Source organism: Odocoileus virginianus, chromosome 2 (assembly GCF_023699985.2).
Source record: "Odocoileus virginianus isolate 20LAN1187 ecotype Illinois chromosome 2, Ovbor_1.2, whole genome shotgun sequence".
Taxonomy (NCBI): Eukaryota; Metazoa; Chordata; class Mammalia; order Artiodactyla; family Cervidae; genus Odocoileus; species Odocoileus virginianus.
Window position 1 is genome coordinate 84,066,669 of NC_069675.1, and position 18,198 is coordinate 84,084,866.

Here is an 18,198-nt window from a genome sequence, read left to right on the forward strand (position 1 = left end):
GAATCCACCTGATAATGCAGGAGACACAAGAGATGTGGGTTTGAGCCCTGGGTTGGGAAGATCCCCTGGAAGAGGAAATGGCAACATACTCCAGTATTCTTGCCGGGGAAATTCCATGGACAGAGGAGCCTGGTGGGCTACAGTCATGGGGTTGCAAAGAGTCAGACATGACTTAGCAGCTGAACAACAGCAAAAAAAGTTAGTTTTACCACTCACGTGGGCATCCGCACACAATATGGTTGATTGCTTGTTTGGGGGAACGTTTTATAAATATATGTTTATATCTTGTATGTGTTCCTCTGAGTTAAATTCAAGAGATATGTGGCTTCTTTCCTATAGAGCGTGTGTTTAGTCTATATGCTGTAAGAAGCCGTAATTTTTCACTTTCATTGTCTGTGTAGTTACCTATTGTATGACTGTACCACAGTGTATTTAGCCATTTTGCTGGTGGTAATGGGCGTTGGGTTTTTTCTGGCACTTGGCGATTAGGAATAGCACAGTTGCGAACATTCTTGATCATGTCTCCTGGCCCCCACATTGTCCGTCTACATAGTGGCCTGGCTGAGTAACAGGGAGTGAATAGCTATAGTCCTGTAAGAAGATGCTTATCTGTGCCCTCAAGTGTTTGGGTCAGCGTGTGTGAGATACCCCATCGCTCCACACCAGTGTTGTCAGACTCCGAAATGTTTGGCAATCTGGTTGATATATAATGGTATCTTATGTGGATTTAATTTATATTATTTCCTAAAGATTTAAACAGTGGCTCTTGCATCGCATTTGGGCCCCATCGTATCTACTTGACTTTGAGGTTGGTTGATGAGGACACATTTCTGAAACATAAAGCACCCCAGCTTTGCCTGGAGAGTTAAAAAAAAAAAAAAAGAATTCGAAGTTCTGTTTCAGACCAGGGGAATAAAAATTCTGGAGTGAGTATTCAAGAATCTAGTTCTAGTCAGCGGTGTAGGTGGTTATTGCACAGCTGGACTTACACTTATCTGGATGCAAGCACAGTGCTGAGGATGCTACAGGTTGTGTCTGTGGGGCCTCGAGGACCCCTGTCATCCTTGTCCACGGGCTCTGCGCCTCGTTCCCCCAGCTCTGCCCCTGCAGAGTCTCCCCAAGACAGACAGCCTGTTTCTCTTGTGAGCCACTGGCTGAGGATGTAAGTGTGCTATCCAAAAGCCTTTTATACTGATAGAAAACTACCGTTAGATATAATTTGTCTTCCACTGATAGAGTTACAGAGGCAGCCGCTGATTTGGGGGGTACTTCTGTTATTTGTTGGATATTGCACGTCATCGTTTTAAAAAGTTTAATTGAAGTAGATAGAGTTGATTTGCAATGTTGTGTGAATTTCTGCTGTACAGCACAGCGATGCAGTTATACACATAACGTATTCTTTTTCATGTTCTTTTTGATTATGGTTTATCACAAGATACTGAATGTAGCTCCCTGTGCCATACTGTAGGACCTTTTTGTTTATCCATCCTGTATATAGTAGTTTGCATCTGCCAATCCCAAACCCTCAATCCCTCCCTTGGCAGTCACAAATCTGTTCTCTCCCTATGTCTGTGAGCCTGTTTCTGTTTCATCACTTCAGTTCAGTCGTGTCCTATTTTTCATGGCCCCGTGGACCGCAGCACGCCAGGCTTCCGTGTCCATCACCAACTCCCAGAGCCTACTCAAACTTGTGTTCATTGAGTCAGTGATGCCATCCAACCATATCATCCTCTGTCGAACCCTTCTCCTCCCACCTTCAGTCTTTCCCAGCATCAGGATCTTTTCCAATGAGTCAGCACTTTGCATCAGGTGGCCACAGTATTGGACTCTCAGTTTCAGCATCAGTCCTTCCAATGAGTATTCGCAGTTGATTTCCTTTAGGATGGACTGGTTGGATCTCCTTGCAGTCCAAGGGACTCTCAAGAGTCTCCTCCAACACCACAGTTTAAAAGCATCAATTCTTCGGTGCTCAGTTTTCTTTATAGTCCAACTCTCTCATCCATACTCGATACTGGAAAAACCATAGCTTTGACTAGACGGACCTTTGTTGGTAGATAGGTTCATTTGTGTCATATTTTAGATTCCACATATAAGTGACATCAGATGGTACATGTCTTTCTAGTGTTTCCCTTCATGTTGAGCTGCCTTGAAACTTAAGGTTTTTCACTCTGAACTTAAGTAAGTCAGTTGTTGGCTCATTATGGAATGCTTAGCGCTGACGTGGAGCTAATTAACTTGTGTGGCATGGGTGGCAGTGTACACACTTTTTCATGCAAGGTGTAGCTGTTGGTTTGGTGTGTCCATGGGAGAAGGTTCGGGTTAGGGTCCTCCTCTGATGTCACTCTCTTGGACCCTTCCCTCCCTAAGTGCTTTTATAAATTTATTTTGGAGCATTAGTAATAATTTTCTTGAATAACCTTAAAAATAAGTGACTCTTACTGTTAGTTCTTTTGTTGTTGTTCTGTCATTCAGTTGTGTTCGACTCTTTTGCGACCCCGTGAACTCCAGCCCACCAGGCTCCTCTGTCCATGGGAGTCTCCAGGCAAGAATACTGGAGTGGGTTGCCATTTACTTCTCCAGAGGATGTTCCTGGACCAGGGATCCAACCCTCATCTCCTGCATTGGCAGGCAGGTTCTTTGCCATTGCACCACTGGGGAATCCCTGCTCTTTCTTTGGAGTGGCATAAATTTACTGAGTAGCAGGCTTTAAGCCTGCGTGCTTGGACACTGCCTTAATTGTGAGATTGAACCACATCATTTGATGTCAAAGAAAATTCTTCTCTCACCCCCTCATGTGAAGCATGCTTTTTAGAAGTCATCTACCGGTGTGTCTACAACAGCTGCTTTCATAGGTACTTCTGTCTGCAACTTTGCACAAAAGGCTTCTTTTGTATAAAATGGGAAGTGTTATAGAGGAGTCTTAAATGAGCTAGGGTTTTCACCCTTGCTTCTTTCTCTGTCCTGTGCCCTGCCTCCCTTCTCACCCCCTCACTCCCAAACTTCTTGGGGGCAGGTTCTTTAAAGGCACATCAGGTCATTTGTGTGGGTATATTTTCAGCAAAACGGTGTTGAAAAAAGGAACATAAAATTGTTGCAGTATAAATTTCTTCCCATTTGGAAGAAAGCTTGTGTGAAGGATTGACCCATAACAGCAGGAACAAGTGTACACAGGCTCGTGTGTGTATTATTATGTGTATTCAGTTCAGTTCAGTCGCTCAGTTGTGTCTGACTCTTTGCAACCCCATGAACTGCAGCACGCCAGGCCTCCCTGTCTATCACCAACTCCCGGAGTCCGCCCAAACCCATGTCCATTGAGTTGGTGCTGCCATTCAACCATCTCATCCTCTGTTGTCCCCTTCTCCTGCCTTCAATCCTTCCCAGCATCAGGGTCTTTTCCAATGAGTCAGCTCTTCGCATCAGGTGGCCAAAGTATTGGAATTTCAGCTTCAACATCAGTCCTTCCAGTGAACACCCAGGACTGATATCCTTTAGGATGGACTGGTTGGATCTCCTTGCAGTCCAAGGGACTCTTCAAGAGTCTTGTCCAACACCACAGTTCAAAAGCATCAATTCTTCGGCGCTCAGCTTTCTTTATAGTCCAACTCTCACATCCATATATGACCACTGGAAAAACCATAGCCTTGACTAGACGGATCTTTGTCAGCAAAGTAGTGTCTCTGCTTGTTAACATGCTGTCTAGGTTGGTCATAACTTTCCTTCCAAGGAGTAAGCGTCTTTTAATTTCATGGCTGCAGTCACCATCTGCAGTGATTTTGGAACCCAGAAAAATAAAGTCAGCCACTGTTTCCCCATCTATCTGCCATGAAGTGATGGGACTGGATGCCATGATCTTAGTTTTCTGATGTTGAGTTTTAAGCCAACTTTTTCACTCTCCTCTTTCACTGTCATCAAGAGGCTCTTTAGTTCTTTTTCACTTTCTGCCATAAGGGTGGTGTCATCTGCATATCTGAGGTTATTGATATTTCTCCTGGCAATCTTGATTCCAGCTTGTGCTTCTTCCAGCACAGTGTTTCTCATGATGTACTCTGCATAGAAGTTAGGTAAGTAGGGTGACAATATACAGCCTTGACGTACTCCTTTTCCTATTTGGAACCAGTCTGTTGTTCCATGTCCAGTTTGAACTGTTGCTTCCTGACCTGCATACAGGTTTCTCAAGAGGCAGGTCAGGTGGTCTTGTATTCCCATCTCTTTCAGAATTTTCCACAGTTTATTGTGATCCATGCAGTCAAAGGTTTTGGCATAGTCAATAAATCAGAAATAGATGTTTTTCTGGAACTCTCTTGCTTTTTTGATGATCCAGCGGATGTTGGCAATTTGATCTCTGGTTCCTCTGCCTTTTCTAAATCCAGCTTGAACATCTGGAAGTTCATGGTTCACGTATTGCTGAGGCCTGGCTTGGAGAATTTTGAGCATTGCTTTACTAGTGTGTGAGATGAGTGCAATTGTGCAGTAGTTTAAGCATTCTTTGGCATTACCTTTCTTTGGGATTGGAATGCAAACTGACCTTTTCCAGTCCTGTGGCCACTGCTGAGTTTTCCCAATTTGCTGGCATATTGAGTGCAGCATTTTCACAGCATCATCTTTCAGGATTTGAAATAGCTCAACTGGAATTCCATCACCTCCACTAGCTTTGTTCATAGTGATGCTTCTTAAGGCCCACTTGACTTCACATTCCAGGATGTCTGGCTCTAAGTGAGTGATCACACCATCGTGATTTTCTGGATCGTGAAGATCTTTTTTGTACAGTTCTTCTATGTATTCTTGCCACCTCTTCTTAATATCTTCTGCTTCTGTAAGGTCCCTACCATTTCTGTCCTTTATTGAGCCCATCTTTGCATGAAATATTCCCTTGGTATCTCTAATTTTCTTGAAGAGATCTCTAGTCTTTCCCATTCTGTTGTTTTCCTCTGTTTCTTTGCATTGATCTCTGAGGAAGGCTTTCTTATCTCTCCTTGCTATTCTTTGGAACTCTGCATTCCATTGGGTATCTTTCTTTTTCTCCTTTGCTTTTCGCTTCCCATTGTGTGTATTAGGTGTTGGCATTTTGTTAACCAGAATGGGTGTATTTTGCAGATCACAAATTCCCTGCGTGGTCTCACCCATAGCCATCAAGTTGAACCTTCAGATGTTCTCTAGAAGTAGAGAGGCAGCCAGGGAGCAGCCTAGACTCAGACATGGGTTGGAGCCCCAGGTGCTCACTGTTACTGTAGGTGACCTTGAGCTAGTGGAATGAACTGGGAAAGCAGCCCCTCGTTTTGAGAATCAAAGGATAGAAGCAGAGGAGAGTGCCCGCACGTGTTGGCTCTCCATCCCGGCCTGTAGGTCCCTTCCTTTGTCCTTGTTCTCTCTCGTCTCCAGCGTGTGTTGCCTTCCCTGACGTACCCCACCCGTGAAACAATGACTTAAGACATGGTTTCAAGTCACATGTGCTGTTTGGACATCTGGGCATGTACCCTTTCCTTCTGTATAAAGGAACAATCTGGATGTTCCCACCTGCCTGTCCTCGAGGATTTTTGCTTGATATCAATTGTGCTAGTCCCTTCTCCTGGAGCTCCCACCATTGCCTGATGGTCTGAATCCGTCTCCTTTGCAGCCCGGCTCTCCAAGGCCTGGGTACCAGGTGTGCCTCTGGGTCCCCCCATCAGGGTGATTGACGGCACCTGCTCCCGGGGTTCGCTTCTGGGCACTCGAGCTGAACCCTAGTTCTGTGTTCCCTAGTTTCGGAGCAGGAGCCCACTTTACGCTTCTCGGTGTCTCCTGCACAGCAGTCCTGGCCCCTCGTGGATCAGGTCTGCATTATTGACGGCCGGGTTATCTAAACCCGGAGCCCTCGCTTCCTCATCTGTGGCCTTCTGCCCTGGATGTGCCATCACCAGGCTCCCTGGGGAAGCTGCAGTTGCCAACTCAGGCGGCTGGTCTCAGCTCTTGCACCCTGTGGCCTGATGGTGCCCATGGCCTCACGAGCCTCTTCTTGCCCTGCCTCACACAGCACGCCGTCCTTGCAGCCCTGACCTGGCCGGGCCATGGCTTGCAGGCTGTGGGGTTCTGCCCTGGGTCCCCCGTCTCTTCCACAGCGCCCCCTTCGGCCGTGTGCATCACTCTCAGACGCGCATCTGCTCCGAGGGTCCGGACATGCTCGAGTGTGCGCGCTGGCCCCCCGGTGCTCTGGGACTGAGCGCAGGCGAGGGGGGCTCATTCTTCCCTGGACCCTCGCCCCCCGCATGGGCTCATGTCTCTGTCCCCTGGTGCTGGCGGCCTCTCCTGGCCTCTCAGGCCCTGGTCACTTCCCTGATGGCCCAAACATTCTCTGAACCCGCGCCGTCCTCCTGGTTCGAGGAGGGCGGACCAGCCGTGGCCTCCAGCCTGTTCGGTGCACCCCTCGCTCTGTCCCTGATCGGTGGGCGCAGGGCTTGGGTCCCATCACTCACTCTTAAATCACCCGTATTTTGTGTCACACGTGGTCTCAACCCTGAGTGCCTCTGCGTGGCATGTGGAGCCCCTCCGTCTCCGAACAGCCACCCCCCCCCGCTGCATTCCAGACCCCCTCCCCCCACTTTCTGACCCCCCTCCCCCTGCATTCTGACCCCCTCCCCCTGCATTCTGACCCCTTCCCCCACTGCTCCCACCGCACTCGGAAAGCCTCAGTGAGTGCTTCCTTCACCTTGGGTTCTTTGGTTTTTGTTGAAGATGCCCTTTCTCTGATTTTCCGACACAGTGGTTCTCACCCCTGGAGGATGACCGGGACCTGTGTTTTTCTTTTTGAATTGTCGATTTTGGCGCCTGCCCCCAAAGGCACCTATTCAGTGTCTGGAGTGTGAGGTCTCATTTCATTCTCTCTATCTGTAAGATGACTGTGTTGAAACGAATGGTTATAGAGGTAACAGAATTCTGCAGGCAGCGGTTCTGGAAAGCTCCTGCAGTAGTTCACTGCTTGTTTTAGGTGAGACAAGTGTGAAAAGAGAGGGAGGATGGAGAGGGAGGCAGCGAGTCCTCGGTGGTCACTGAGCTCCGTTGGCATTGTGTCTCATGTCACCTACTTAGTCACTCCTTCATGCGCTCTCCTTCAGGGTGTCCTCAGAGTACTTCTGTCCAGCCTTTAATACCTGAGTTGACGTTTCTTCCTTGTATACATGTTTCCTTCTTTCATTAGATTCTGAATTCATCCAGGGCCAGCAGTGGAATGTCAGCATTTTATGACCCCTGTGCTCTGTCCAGAACAGATGCTCCATGCGTTTTTGTTTAATTACAAGATAATTGAAAGAAAGTTTTTAAACTGTAGGAAGCTTTGTAGATGTGAGTAGTTTTTAACATCTGTATTCATTTTTCTGGTATATCTACTTTTCGCTTAATTAAAAAAGTATTCTTGGAACCCTTTAGGAGAAAAAAAAATGCTTATTAGAACCTGTTGGAATGACATTTTGCTTGTATTGAGTTTAACTGTTTCAAAGAACAATGGTCTCTCAGGCAATGTACAACAATGTCCAACTGTTTTTCTCCTTGTAATGCAAGAAAAAGCACATAGTTGTCTGTGTCTCTGGGCAGAGATATCTCTGTGGATCTGTGGCGGTACTGACGTATGGCTGGGCGATTGATTCCTAATTTAGCTTCCTGAAACAGTGGTTTTCTTGTTGTTACGTGATTCTTAGAGGTTCCTAATGTCAAATGGATTTTTCTTTTATTTGTAGATTTTAAGACCCATGTTTCTTAGTGTTCTAGGAGAACCTACTTCATAAAAGACAGAAAAGGAGGTTTTTCTCGAGTCTTTAATACCACAGGAGAGGCTTGTTTGTAGTCTTTTATTAAAAAAAATCATTTTGTGAGGGCAAAAGAAATGTTAAAAAGTTAAGGGATAAAAAGGAGCTGCAGTCCCGTTACCAGCTTGTGTTTCATTCCTGTAAATAGAGGGTGATGTTGTCCCTGTCGTTATGAGGACGTTTAAGGACTGGCCTTGGTGGGCTCAGGGGTGGTCTCTTTGACGGCTTTCTGGGGGCTTCTTCCTCTTGTTCACCTGCTGACCTCCTGGACCAGTCCCTGAGGCCCCCGGAGCTGAGACACGTGGCTCCTTTCAGGGCTGACTTTAGACCAGTCCCATCCCCTTGACTCCTCTGCCAGGGATGCCACTGAACTCCTAACGGCAGAGGGTGCATCCCACAGACTCTCAAGGATCTTGACTGGATCTTAACCCAGAGGAATTTAGGAGAAGCTCAGAACTCTTCATCTCTACCAGTTACAGGGTCGCCCAAGTCACTAAAATAAGTTTCTCTTTCCCTCTAACCATATGGTACCCTGTGCTTTCCCCTCCCAGCCTCTCCCCACGCTGGGCGCCAGTGTCCCTGTTGAGTGTAGCACTGACGTGTGCGTCAGCCCTTCCCTCTGAACTTGAGGCTGTCATGCTGGGAAAGACGCCCTGGATTCTGTTTTCATTTCTTTAGCAAACTGGAAGATCTTAACTTTAAGTAACCTTGGTGTTTTTGTCATGAGAATTTTAATGTAACATCAAATTAAAAATTCAAGTCTGTGTTGCTAATACAAAATTTTAATTTTTCTTTGCAGGTCAACTTTGTAGTGTGCCAACTCTTTGCCTTGCTAGCAGCCATTTGGTTTCGAACTTACCTACATTCAAGCAAAACTAGCTCTTTTATAAGACATGTCGTTGCTACCCTTTTGGGCCTTTATCTTGCACTTTTTTGCTTTGGATGGTAAGTAATTATTTTGACATTTAATGAAGATTTTGGATGTCTTTGTGAATTGTGTAGAAAAATACATTATGTAGGGTTTTGTTCTTATATTTACCTATAACGTTTCACATTTTTTATTTTTAATAGAAAAGATAAAGAGTGGAAGGTGGATAAAGAGTGGATTAAAGATAAAGAGTGGAAAGCTCTGTCTCTTCAGTTTGAGCTTGGAGGACAGTGTACTGTTTATAAATTATGAAAAAGGACAGATGAAGAAAAAAGACATCAAGACATTTTATTCTGTCATGAATAGCTTTTCCACCTATTTTGCAGATCTTTTATGCCAGGGCAAATGAACCATTTAAAATAACTTGTTCCTTACTGTGCCAGTGGCTTTTAAGAGACTGGTAAAGCCCAATAGAACTCTGTTATCTTTTTTTATTTTCTACCATTAGCCAAATGAGGTTTTTTGTTGGGTTGGTTTTGGTGGGGAAGAATTATTTATGAATGGAAAGCTTTTATTTATGGCCCTTCAGATGCTCCATGTGTCTGAGTTTCTTCCACTTTGCTCCTTTCTTCATTATCAGGACTATGCTTCATAGTTCCTCTTTGTCCCAGATGACGGCGGTTGTAGGAGGAAAGCACAGTGTCTTGGCATAACAGCAGAGAAGGATTCTTGGTGATTCCTCCGGAATTTTCCTTGTTGTTCAGTCGCTCAGTTGTGCCCGACTCTTTGTGACCCCACGGACTGTAGCATGCCAGGGCTTCCCTGTCCTTCACCATCTCCTCATCTGAGAGCTCATGCTGCTGGCTCAGTGGCTGTGTTTGCTCTTTGGCAGATTGTTGTTTGAGATGCAGATTCCCTAGAGAATGCCAATGCAGTCGCTTGATGGATGGTTTAGGGTAGTTCCTATTGTGGGCTGTAGACTGGTGGATTTTGACAATGCCTCCGTGTTTGTTCGTGGAGGTTGTTTTTGAGTCTTGGGAGGGTTGAAATATACTGGTATTTCTTAGTCTAGATTTTTCCTCTGGCAACTGTGTACGTGTCCTAGAAACTCATGAAAATTCAATTAGGGATTAATTATTCTTTCTCTGCCTTGTTGCCCCGTGACCAGTCCTCTGATAGGCCCTGCCAGTGGTAGGTGTGTGTGGAGTCCCAGGGTTTCTATGCGATTTCTTAAATCAAATCTAGGCATGGTTTCTCCCCTTCCTTGATAACATCAAAGTTTTCTTTGGTTTCTCAAGGGATTTCTATTTAAACTTATCTTAAATCATGCCATGGGTGTGTATGTGTGCGTATTTAACTTTGGTTCACAGAGCTTTTCAAATGCAAAGTAACAGAAAATAATAGAATGAACCCTCAAATGCCCATTACCCAGCTTCAACAATTGTTAAAATTCCACCATCCTTATTTCATTCTTTCCTCAACTTATTTTTCTGGAGTATTTTCAAGCATATCCTGGTTTACACATTTTACCCATGCATATGTCAGTGTTCAACGTGTATTTTGTCAGCATATTTTTTGTTTTTCCTTCATTTTTAAAAATTTTATTTTATTTTTAGTTGGAGGATAATTACAATATTGTGTTGGTTTCTGCCATTCATCAACATGAATCAGCCAGAGGTATACGTATGTCCCCTACCTCCCTCCTTCCTCCCCATCCCTCCCCTCTCGGTTGTCACACAACACCTGACTTGAGATCCCTGCATCATAGAGCAGATTTCCACTGGCTGTCCCTTTTACACATGGTAATATATATGTTTCATGCTACCTCTCTCTAATATCCCACCTTCTCTCACCCCAACTATGTCCAAAAGTCTTTGCTCTATGACTGCATTTCCATTGTTGACAGCATGTTGTAAGGGGTGGAGAAGTCTTGTCCACAGTGACCAGTTCCAGACACCCTTCACTTTGTGGTCTGTGGACACAGAGAAGGCTGAGATACGGTCCGTGTTTCCTGGGCCTGTGTGACTGGGAGCCTGCTGGAGGGAGAGGTGTTTACTGATGAGGGAGGGTGCTTTCCTGCTTTGAGGTCTTCTCAGATGCTCTATCCCAGTGTCCCAAGGAGCTCACCTTAAGGTCAGGTGGTCGTAAGTATGTCAATTTATATGTGATAACTAGGATTTTAAAAAAGTGTACTCTATTCTTGAAGGAGAAACTTTTTATGTTCCTTTCTTTGGAAAAAGAGATTGTTTATGCCTCTGTACCAGGTAAAAGATAATTCTTTGTTACTTGATATAAGTGGGGAAGTAGAGTGTCCTTCTGTTTTGCATTTTAGCACTTTGTTTTGTTAGCCTCAAAGGCAATCCTGTCTCCTATTGATTGTGACAAGTTGTCTTTTGGAAGACTGTGTTACTGGTTGCCTAAATATAATTTACTCTCTTACCTACTTGTATTTGGCCTCAGCTTTTTTTTTGAATCATCATTTATAAATTTCTTTTAACTGAGAATTAGTTTATACCTGTAATTACTTGTTTAGCTATTTGACAGCAGTGCAGGGTAATGGACTGGAGCTTAGACTGAATCCAGACAGACCTGGATTCCACTGTGGGTGCCTCAGTCTGGCAGTGCTGTGACTGGACACGTTATTCAGCCTGGTTAGCATCACTTTTGTCACCTGTAAAATGGAACCAGTGGTGGTTGTGAGACTTGAAAGACATAATACTGCAGAAGGGAGCTTGGCACAGTAGCCAGCTCCTTTCTGTTTCAGATTATCGACACATATGTTTTTCTGATTGGTGGCCCTCTGGTTATATAGTAGCATTCCAGGCCAACATTGTTTCCCTGTGTGTGTGTGTGTGTGTGTGTGTGTGTGTGTGTGTGTTAGGCAGAGGAAGAGACAGGCAGATGAACTCTGTGCACTGGATAAGGTAAGTCTCTTCTATACCTGCCTTGGAGCCTACTTATTTGTAATATTTCTGTGGAAAGTTAAAACATAATTAAGTAGCTTTCCACAATGGAGGTGCCTGTTATTCTATAACGCTTAGGTTAGAAAGTAATTTTAATCATAGTTTAAGATCCTTATTAATACTTTAAATTGTATACAATGATTTCAACATTTTTTCATACATTATTCATGCTATCAAAGGGGAAAGAAAATAGACGTTTTGTGTGTGTGTGTGTACATGCGCATGTGTGCACAGTCTTAGGGATAGTTTGGAGGGATTTTTTTTTTAAGTATTTATTTATTTGGCTGCATTGGATCTTAGTCATGGTGTGTAGGCTCAGTAGCTGCGTGGCATGTGGGATATTAGTTCCCCAATCAGGGACTGAACCCACATCCTCTGCATTAGAAGGCAGAGTCTTAACCACTGGACCACCCAGGGAGTACCCTGGATGAATTTTAAAACCAGAGATCTAAATCATGTTTTGCCTGACTTTTGTGAAATGGACGGATAAATTAGTTCTCTAATTTAATGGTGTATTTCTACATTAGAACATTAGAAAACACCATACTATTTCTGTGAGAATGTTTTGTAGATGGATTACTGCAAATTAAAGACTGATTAGATTTGTATGAGGACACTTATTTGACTCGAGCCATCGTGTTTTCAGAGTAAATCAATTTGGGTGTACCCACTTTTAAATCAATTCTAATACTTAGTATTTGGGGCTGTTTTGTAAGTAATGCTTGCAAAGACTACTACAGATCCACAGCTGTATTGGTGTAGTCAGTCAGGTAAACAATTAGGTGATATCTGTCAGGATGATTCTGAAATCCAGGTTTCTCACTCCTTTTCATACTTGTGCCTTAGTGATAGAAAAGCAGTAATGCTCTAGTCTCAGGACCACATGGAGCCTTCGTGTAGCTGGGAAATATGGGATGCTCAGCCCCCAAGTGTGGCTTTCTGGAGTTGTATTTTTCCAGCCCTTGTGAGGCTTGTAAGATGAGACTTCTCTAGGGTATCCACAGTGTTAGGCTCTGGAGGTTTCGCTTCCTTATTTTTTTTTCTGGGAATGTTCTGAGTTACGCATAAGCACTTTTTATCCTGAATCATTTCAGCTCGATGTTTGTGTGTAGGCCCTTCTAAGCCTTCTAACAGTGCTCTTACTTTTTACAGGTATGCCTTACATTTTCTTGTACAAAGTGGAATTTCCTACTGTATCATGGTCATAATAGGAGTGGAGAACATGCACAAGTAAGTGCTCACTTTATTCACGTATAAGACAGTTTCCAACATAATCTAATTGGGCCCAATAGAATTTTACCACAATAAAAATTATTCTGAATTATGATCATTTTTTCAAGACCATAATTGATATAAAAACAAAACCCTTGGTATGCATCACTCCTTCACTCTTTCATGTACTCAGGGCAGGGTTTCTCAGCCTCAATGCTGTTGATGGCTGAGGCTCGATCATTCTTTAGTGGGCGGGACTGTTGTGCACCCTGTAAGGTGCTGAGCACCATCCGTCGCTCCTGCCCACTCGATGCTGGCAGCCTCTTCTCCCCAGGTTGTGACAACCATGGATGTTTCCAGACAGTTTCACATGTCTCTTGCGGGGCCAGACCTCTTCCGGGTGAGGACCACAGGCTTAGTCTTCGGGTGACAGCAATGCAGAGACAGAGTAAGCAAGTAGATTAGAGAGAGATTTAGAAGGCACGTGTGGAAGGGCTTCGTGATTGGTGGGAAAGAAGGGTGTCAGGGTGACCCCATGTTCCTAGTGTGAACAGTCAGGTAAAATGGAAGCAGAATTTCGGAGCATAGTGAAGCCTGGGGGTGGGGAGCATGTCTAGGGGATAAGCATTTCAAACAGTGTGTGTGTGTGTGGGTGTTAGTCGCTCAGTTGTGTCCGACTCTTTGTGACCCCGTGGACTGTATCCTGCCAGGTTTCTCCGTCCATGGAATTTTCCAGGCAAGATATTCACCTAAAACAGTGCTTGGTACGTAGTGAACACTCTTTGAGTATTTGCCGAGTAGGTGCCTGTGGACTTTCGAGTGTCTGTGAGACAGTTAGTCGATGGCTGGGAGCTGGCGTGGAGGTCTGGGCCAGAGACGGACACTGGACACTGGAAATAGACGTGGCTGAACACCCAGGGGCCAAGGCACCCACAGACCTTGGTGGCAGACCCTTGGGGGTGTTCTGTGCTACCTGTGGTGCACCGTGTCTCTGAGTCCTGACATACGTGTGGCTTTGGGAGTTTTCGTACAAGGAATGATGGACCTGTAGCTTTAGTTTTTTTTCCCCCAAATCTCATTCTGTTCTGCATCTTCGGTGACTCATGGGTTGCCCCGTCTGCTCTGATGCCGTGTCTCCCCTCAGTTTCCAGCGGTGCCCCCTGTCTCCCTGGATCCCTGTCCCTGCGGTATGCCAGCACTCCAGGTTCTTCGTGTTTTCACTCTAATTTTTTTAAGAGGAGGAGTAAAATATTTTGATTATGTATCATGTGAAGCAATTTTTACCCCATTGCAACTCTGCTTATGAAATCTCACACAGATGACAGGTTCAAGGTGAAACTGTACTTAATATCTGAGAAAAGGAGCTTCGTGTTGTAAATCTGGAAAAAGAAGGAAAATCTGATGGGATTACTGAGAACAGAGGACTTGTGTATACCTGCGTGAACGAAGTCATAACATGCTTCTAAGTAGGAAGTGTGTGTGTGTGCGCGTTCGCGCATGTGCACTAAGTCACTTAGTCGTGTCCGACTCTTTGGGACACTCTGGACCATAGCCCACCAGGCTCCTCTGTCCATGGAATTCTCCAGGCAAGAATACTGGAGTGGGTTGTCATGCCCTCCTCCAGGGGATCTTCCCGACCCAGGAATCAAACCTGCAATTTCTTACCTCTCCTCCATTGGCAGGTTCTTTACCCCCTGGCGCCACCTGAGAAGCCCCCAAGTAGTAAAGTTAGTAAATTCATATTCAGTCAAAGGAAGCTGTTTATTTTTCTGAAAGGCAGTGGCAGTCTGTGAAGCTACCTGTTAGAGCTTCAGCCCCCGTCTGGTTTGGAGCCCTTAGCCACGTGTGGTCTGTAGATGTAAGTGAGTTAACGTCTGAAGCCCAGTTGTCCAGCCACGCTGGCCACGTGGCACGTGCTCGACCCCCACGGGTGGCTGGTGGGCTCTGTATCCAGCAGCACGCGGAGAACATTGCTGTGGTGCTAAAAGCTCTGCCGGTGCTGCGGCTGTGGACCCGCAGGCGGGGACAGGTGGTTTCGTTACTCTTTTACAGTATGTTCTGTGCACATATGTACTGCCAGTGTTTAGAATTCAGTGCCGTCAGTGGAGCAGGTGAGGGTAAATGGGTTTGCCACATTAGTTGCAAGTGTTGGCAATAAAAAGGAAGTAATTAATTTAGAAAGTGTGTCTTTCATTTCTTTTAACTCCTTCCATTTCAGTTTATACTGATATGTTTTTCCTGTTTGATTTTGCCTTTTTCCTTGGTTTTTTTTTCTTTTAATCCCTTTTTTCACTCAGACTTTCACATTAGTTTTAAATGTTCAATGGGTTCGAACTTAAGAATTTAATTCAAATATGCTCATGGGGCTTATAGCATTCCTCTGTTGTTTAAAGTTATTGTTTATGTAAATATCATGCACTTCTGTTTATTTGTTTTAGTCTAGTTTTACATGGTATGTATAATGTGTTTCTTTGAACATCGAGGGTTTAAATTTTGAGGATTTGGACTCCCTAAGTATTTAACAGTTTAAAAATTCTTGGATCTCTTTTTTTTGTACATTTTGTAAGCTATTCATAGTGTAGTTTTTGCAATCCATTTGTAAATTAAAATATTTTAATACAGTATAAGCCTTATTTTTGTAGCTTCCTTTAACACTTAAGTGTATACTGTTTTATTCTGATCCATAATGAGATAATTTACCTTTAAAATGTATTCTAGAATTCAGTGCTTTTTCTAGTCTACATTTTCATACAAGCTTTGAGAGTCTTGAGGAAAAATTTAAAAACCTTAAGTGATAGAGGCAAAAAGAAGAAAGAGTATTTAGGAAAAGAAGGTCCTATGTATTGGGATATTGATTCTCCTTAATTAGTTTGGGGAGAACTTAACTTTCACAAGTTTGCCCATCCTTTCTGAGAGCAGGAGTTGGCAGACAGTGTGTGAAGGGCCAGAGAGCAAATATTTTAGACTGTATAGGATACATAGTCTTGTCATAGCTTTTTCCAGTTCTCTTGTTGTACACTAGACAGTATGTGAACAACGAACTTGACCATGAGTCCATCAGACCTCATTTACCAAAAAAAATATGCATTTTAAAATAAATATTTGTGATCCGGGGAGTCCTGCAGGCACAAAAAGTAGTTTTACTTACAGTCAAAAGATGTTGAACGTTGATCCCTCTTGTAGTGGGAATTTAGATTCTGTTATTGAAATATTCTCATTTTCGCATGACTGTGAAATAACTGCCCAACTATCTAAACTACGAAGAAAATGACTAAATTTTAATTGTGAAAGGATGCTTGCAATGTTTACATTATCATCACAGATCTTAATGTGTCTTCTTGCCAATAAAAAGGTTGAGAGGAAAAAAATAAAAAAGCAGGTGAACTGTACTTGGCCAACCCCAAGTACTAAACGCACTCCTGTTCCAGGGGCATGAAAAGACAGAGGCAAGCAGACGCATGCTCTTCCTCCTAGTTTCCAAAATACGAAATAAAGCTTGCCAGGTGGTAATTTTAAACCTGCGATAGCACAAATGATGGAATAATGAACTTTATTACTGATTTGCTGTGAATTATTGTGATGAAGCAGATGGTTTCTATGGGAAGACTTGTTCTGAGTTCCAAAGAACAGCCTTGGATTTTGGAACACAGCACCAGGGACCTGCCCTTATTTATATGTAAACAGCAGACCCGTGAGATGGGAAGAGCCTGTTACCCTTGGGAGGTTAAACTGAAGTCTTTTCTTGATAACTTGGCAGGTAGTTTTCAACAGAGCAAATGACCTACAGGAAACATATAAAAGATATAGACACATCCAGTAAAACCACACCTGTCTCGCGGGTTTGCCAAGCTTTGTATGGGATTATTGTAAAAGCTGTAGGAAAGTGATCTTCAACCCACTGTCACATGGGCTTGGCCACCCACCCCTTTGAACAAACCAGAGACAGTGAAGATGTGGTCCTTACCCTCTGAAAGGCACCCTTGAGTTGTAGGTATTGCACAGTGTCAGCCATGCAGCAAGCTTTTGTTACATTGTGCTGGGACCCACTGATGGATGAAAGGATGAGCTCAGTCTCTGCAGGACACTTACTGTCAAACTGGCAATCACACTGTGATTGTCATCACGGAAGAGGGTGCACTCAGGGCTGAGGGAGCAAAAGGAGCTACTAGCTTGGGGAGAAATAAAAAAAAAAAGAATCTTCATCAGCCATTTACTGTGTGCTCAGCAGAATGAAACACTTGGAAACAGAGTACAGATATTCAATGTGAAGTAAAACTATGCTGAAATATATTTTTAAATATTGGGAGATACTAAAACATGTGTTCCTTGGAATCCCCTTGTAGTGATGATAAAATTGAGCAGCGGGCCTTGGCCAGGAGAAGAGATCAAGTTTAAACTCCCCCGTCTCCCCAGGTGGCCATAATGATTCATTGGAAAAGCACTGGATTGGGAGCAGATGTTTATGGGTCTGATTCAGGTTCTGCTAAATTTCATTAGCTCTGGAACCTGAGTCACGTCCCCTTTGCCTTTCTGAGTCTAAACTGCATTAAACCAGGTGACTCACCTGGGTGCCCAGGTGTGCTTTTCCCTGCATCCAGGGCTCAGTTCCCAAGAAGAGGGTTCCCGTGATGGAAGAGGTGCTTTCTGAGGCCACTCCTGGGCACCAAGTGCTTTGCTGGGTTTTTCTCCTCCTGCTGAGGTCACATCAGAGTTTGTCATCAGGGTTTGTGAAGTTGCTCTAGTTTACCTTTTCTCCTCCCAGACTATGAACTGCTTGGGGTGGTGGGGGGTACCGTCCACTTTTCATGATCCCGGTGTTGAGTCTATGGATGATAGAAGCTCAGAAGGAGAGGTTCTCTGTTCTGTTGAGTGCATGTTTGTGGGCTTTTTTTTTTGCATCTCTTTTTTGAAAATATATATATGTTTAATGTGAACCCTTTTTAAAGTCTTTATTGAATTTGTTACAGTATTGCTCTGCTTTATGTTTTTTTGTTTTTTGTTTTGATCTGCAAGGCATGTGAGGTCTTAGCTCCCTGTGAAGCGTTAGTTGCTCAGTCATGCCTGACTCTTTGAAAGCGACCCCACGGACTACAGCCCACCAGGCTCCTCTGTCCATGGGATTCTCCAGGCAAGAATACTGGAGTGGGCTGCCATTTCCTTCTCCAGGGAATCTTCCCGACCCAGGGATCGAACCTGGTTCTCCTGCACTGCAGGCAGATCCTTTACCAACTGAGCTGTGAGGGAAGCCCTTAGCTCCCTGACCAGGGATCAGACCTGCACCCTCTGCATTGGAAGGTGAAGTCTCAGCCACTGGACCCCCAGGGAAGTCCCTGACATCTCTTTTTGGTGGGGTATTTCTGAGCAGAGGATACCCGTCTGT

The 18,198-nt window shown here is 44.3% G+C and overlaps 1 protein-coding gene across 2 annotated transcripts in view; it reads left to right on the forward strand.

The window, feature by feature from the left end:
* Window positions 1-18,198, forward strand: part of MBOAT2 (membrane bound O-acyltransferase domain containing 2) — a 102,858-nt gene that overhangs the window by 36,778 nt on the left and 47,882 nt on the right. The window contains exons 2-3 of one of the 2 annotated variants that reach the window (XM_020912046.2): window positions 8,575-8,720; window positions 12,759-12,836. In XM_020912046.2, coding sequence (XP_020767705.2) covers window positions 8,575-8,720; window positions 12,759-12,836 — 224 coding nt within the window. Of the gene's footprint in view, window positions 1-8,574; window positions 8,721-12,758; window positions 12,837-16,490; window positions 16,576-18,198 lie in introns of those variants that run through there. The other variant, XM_070451901.1, reaches the window with a different exon arrangement.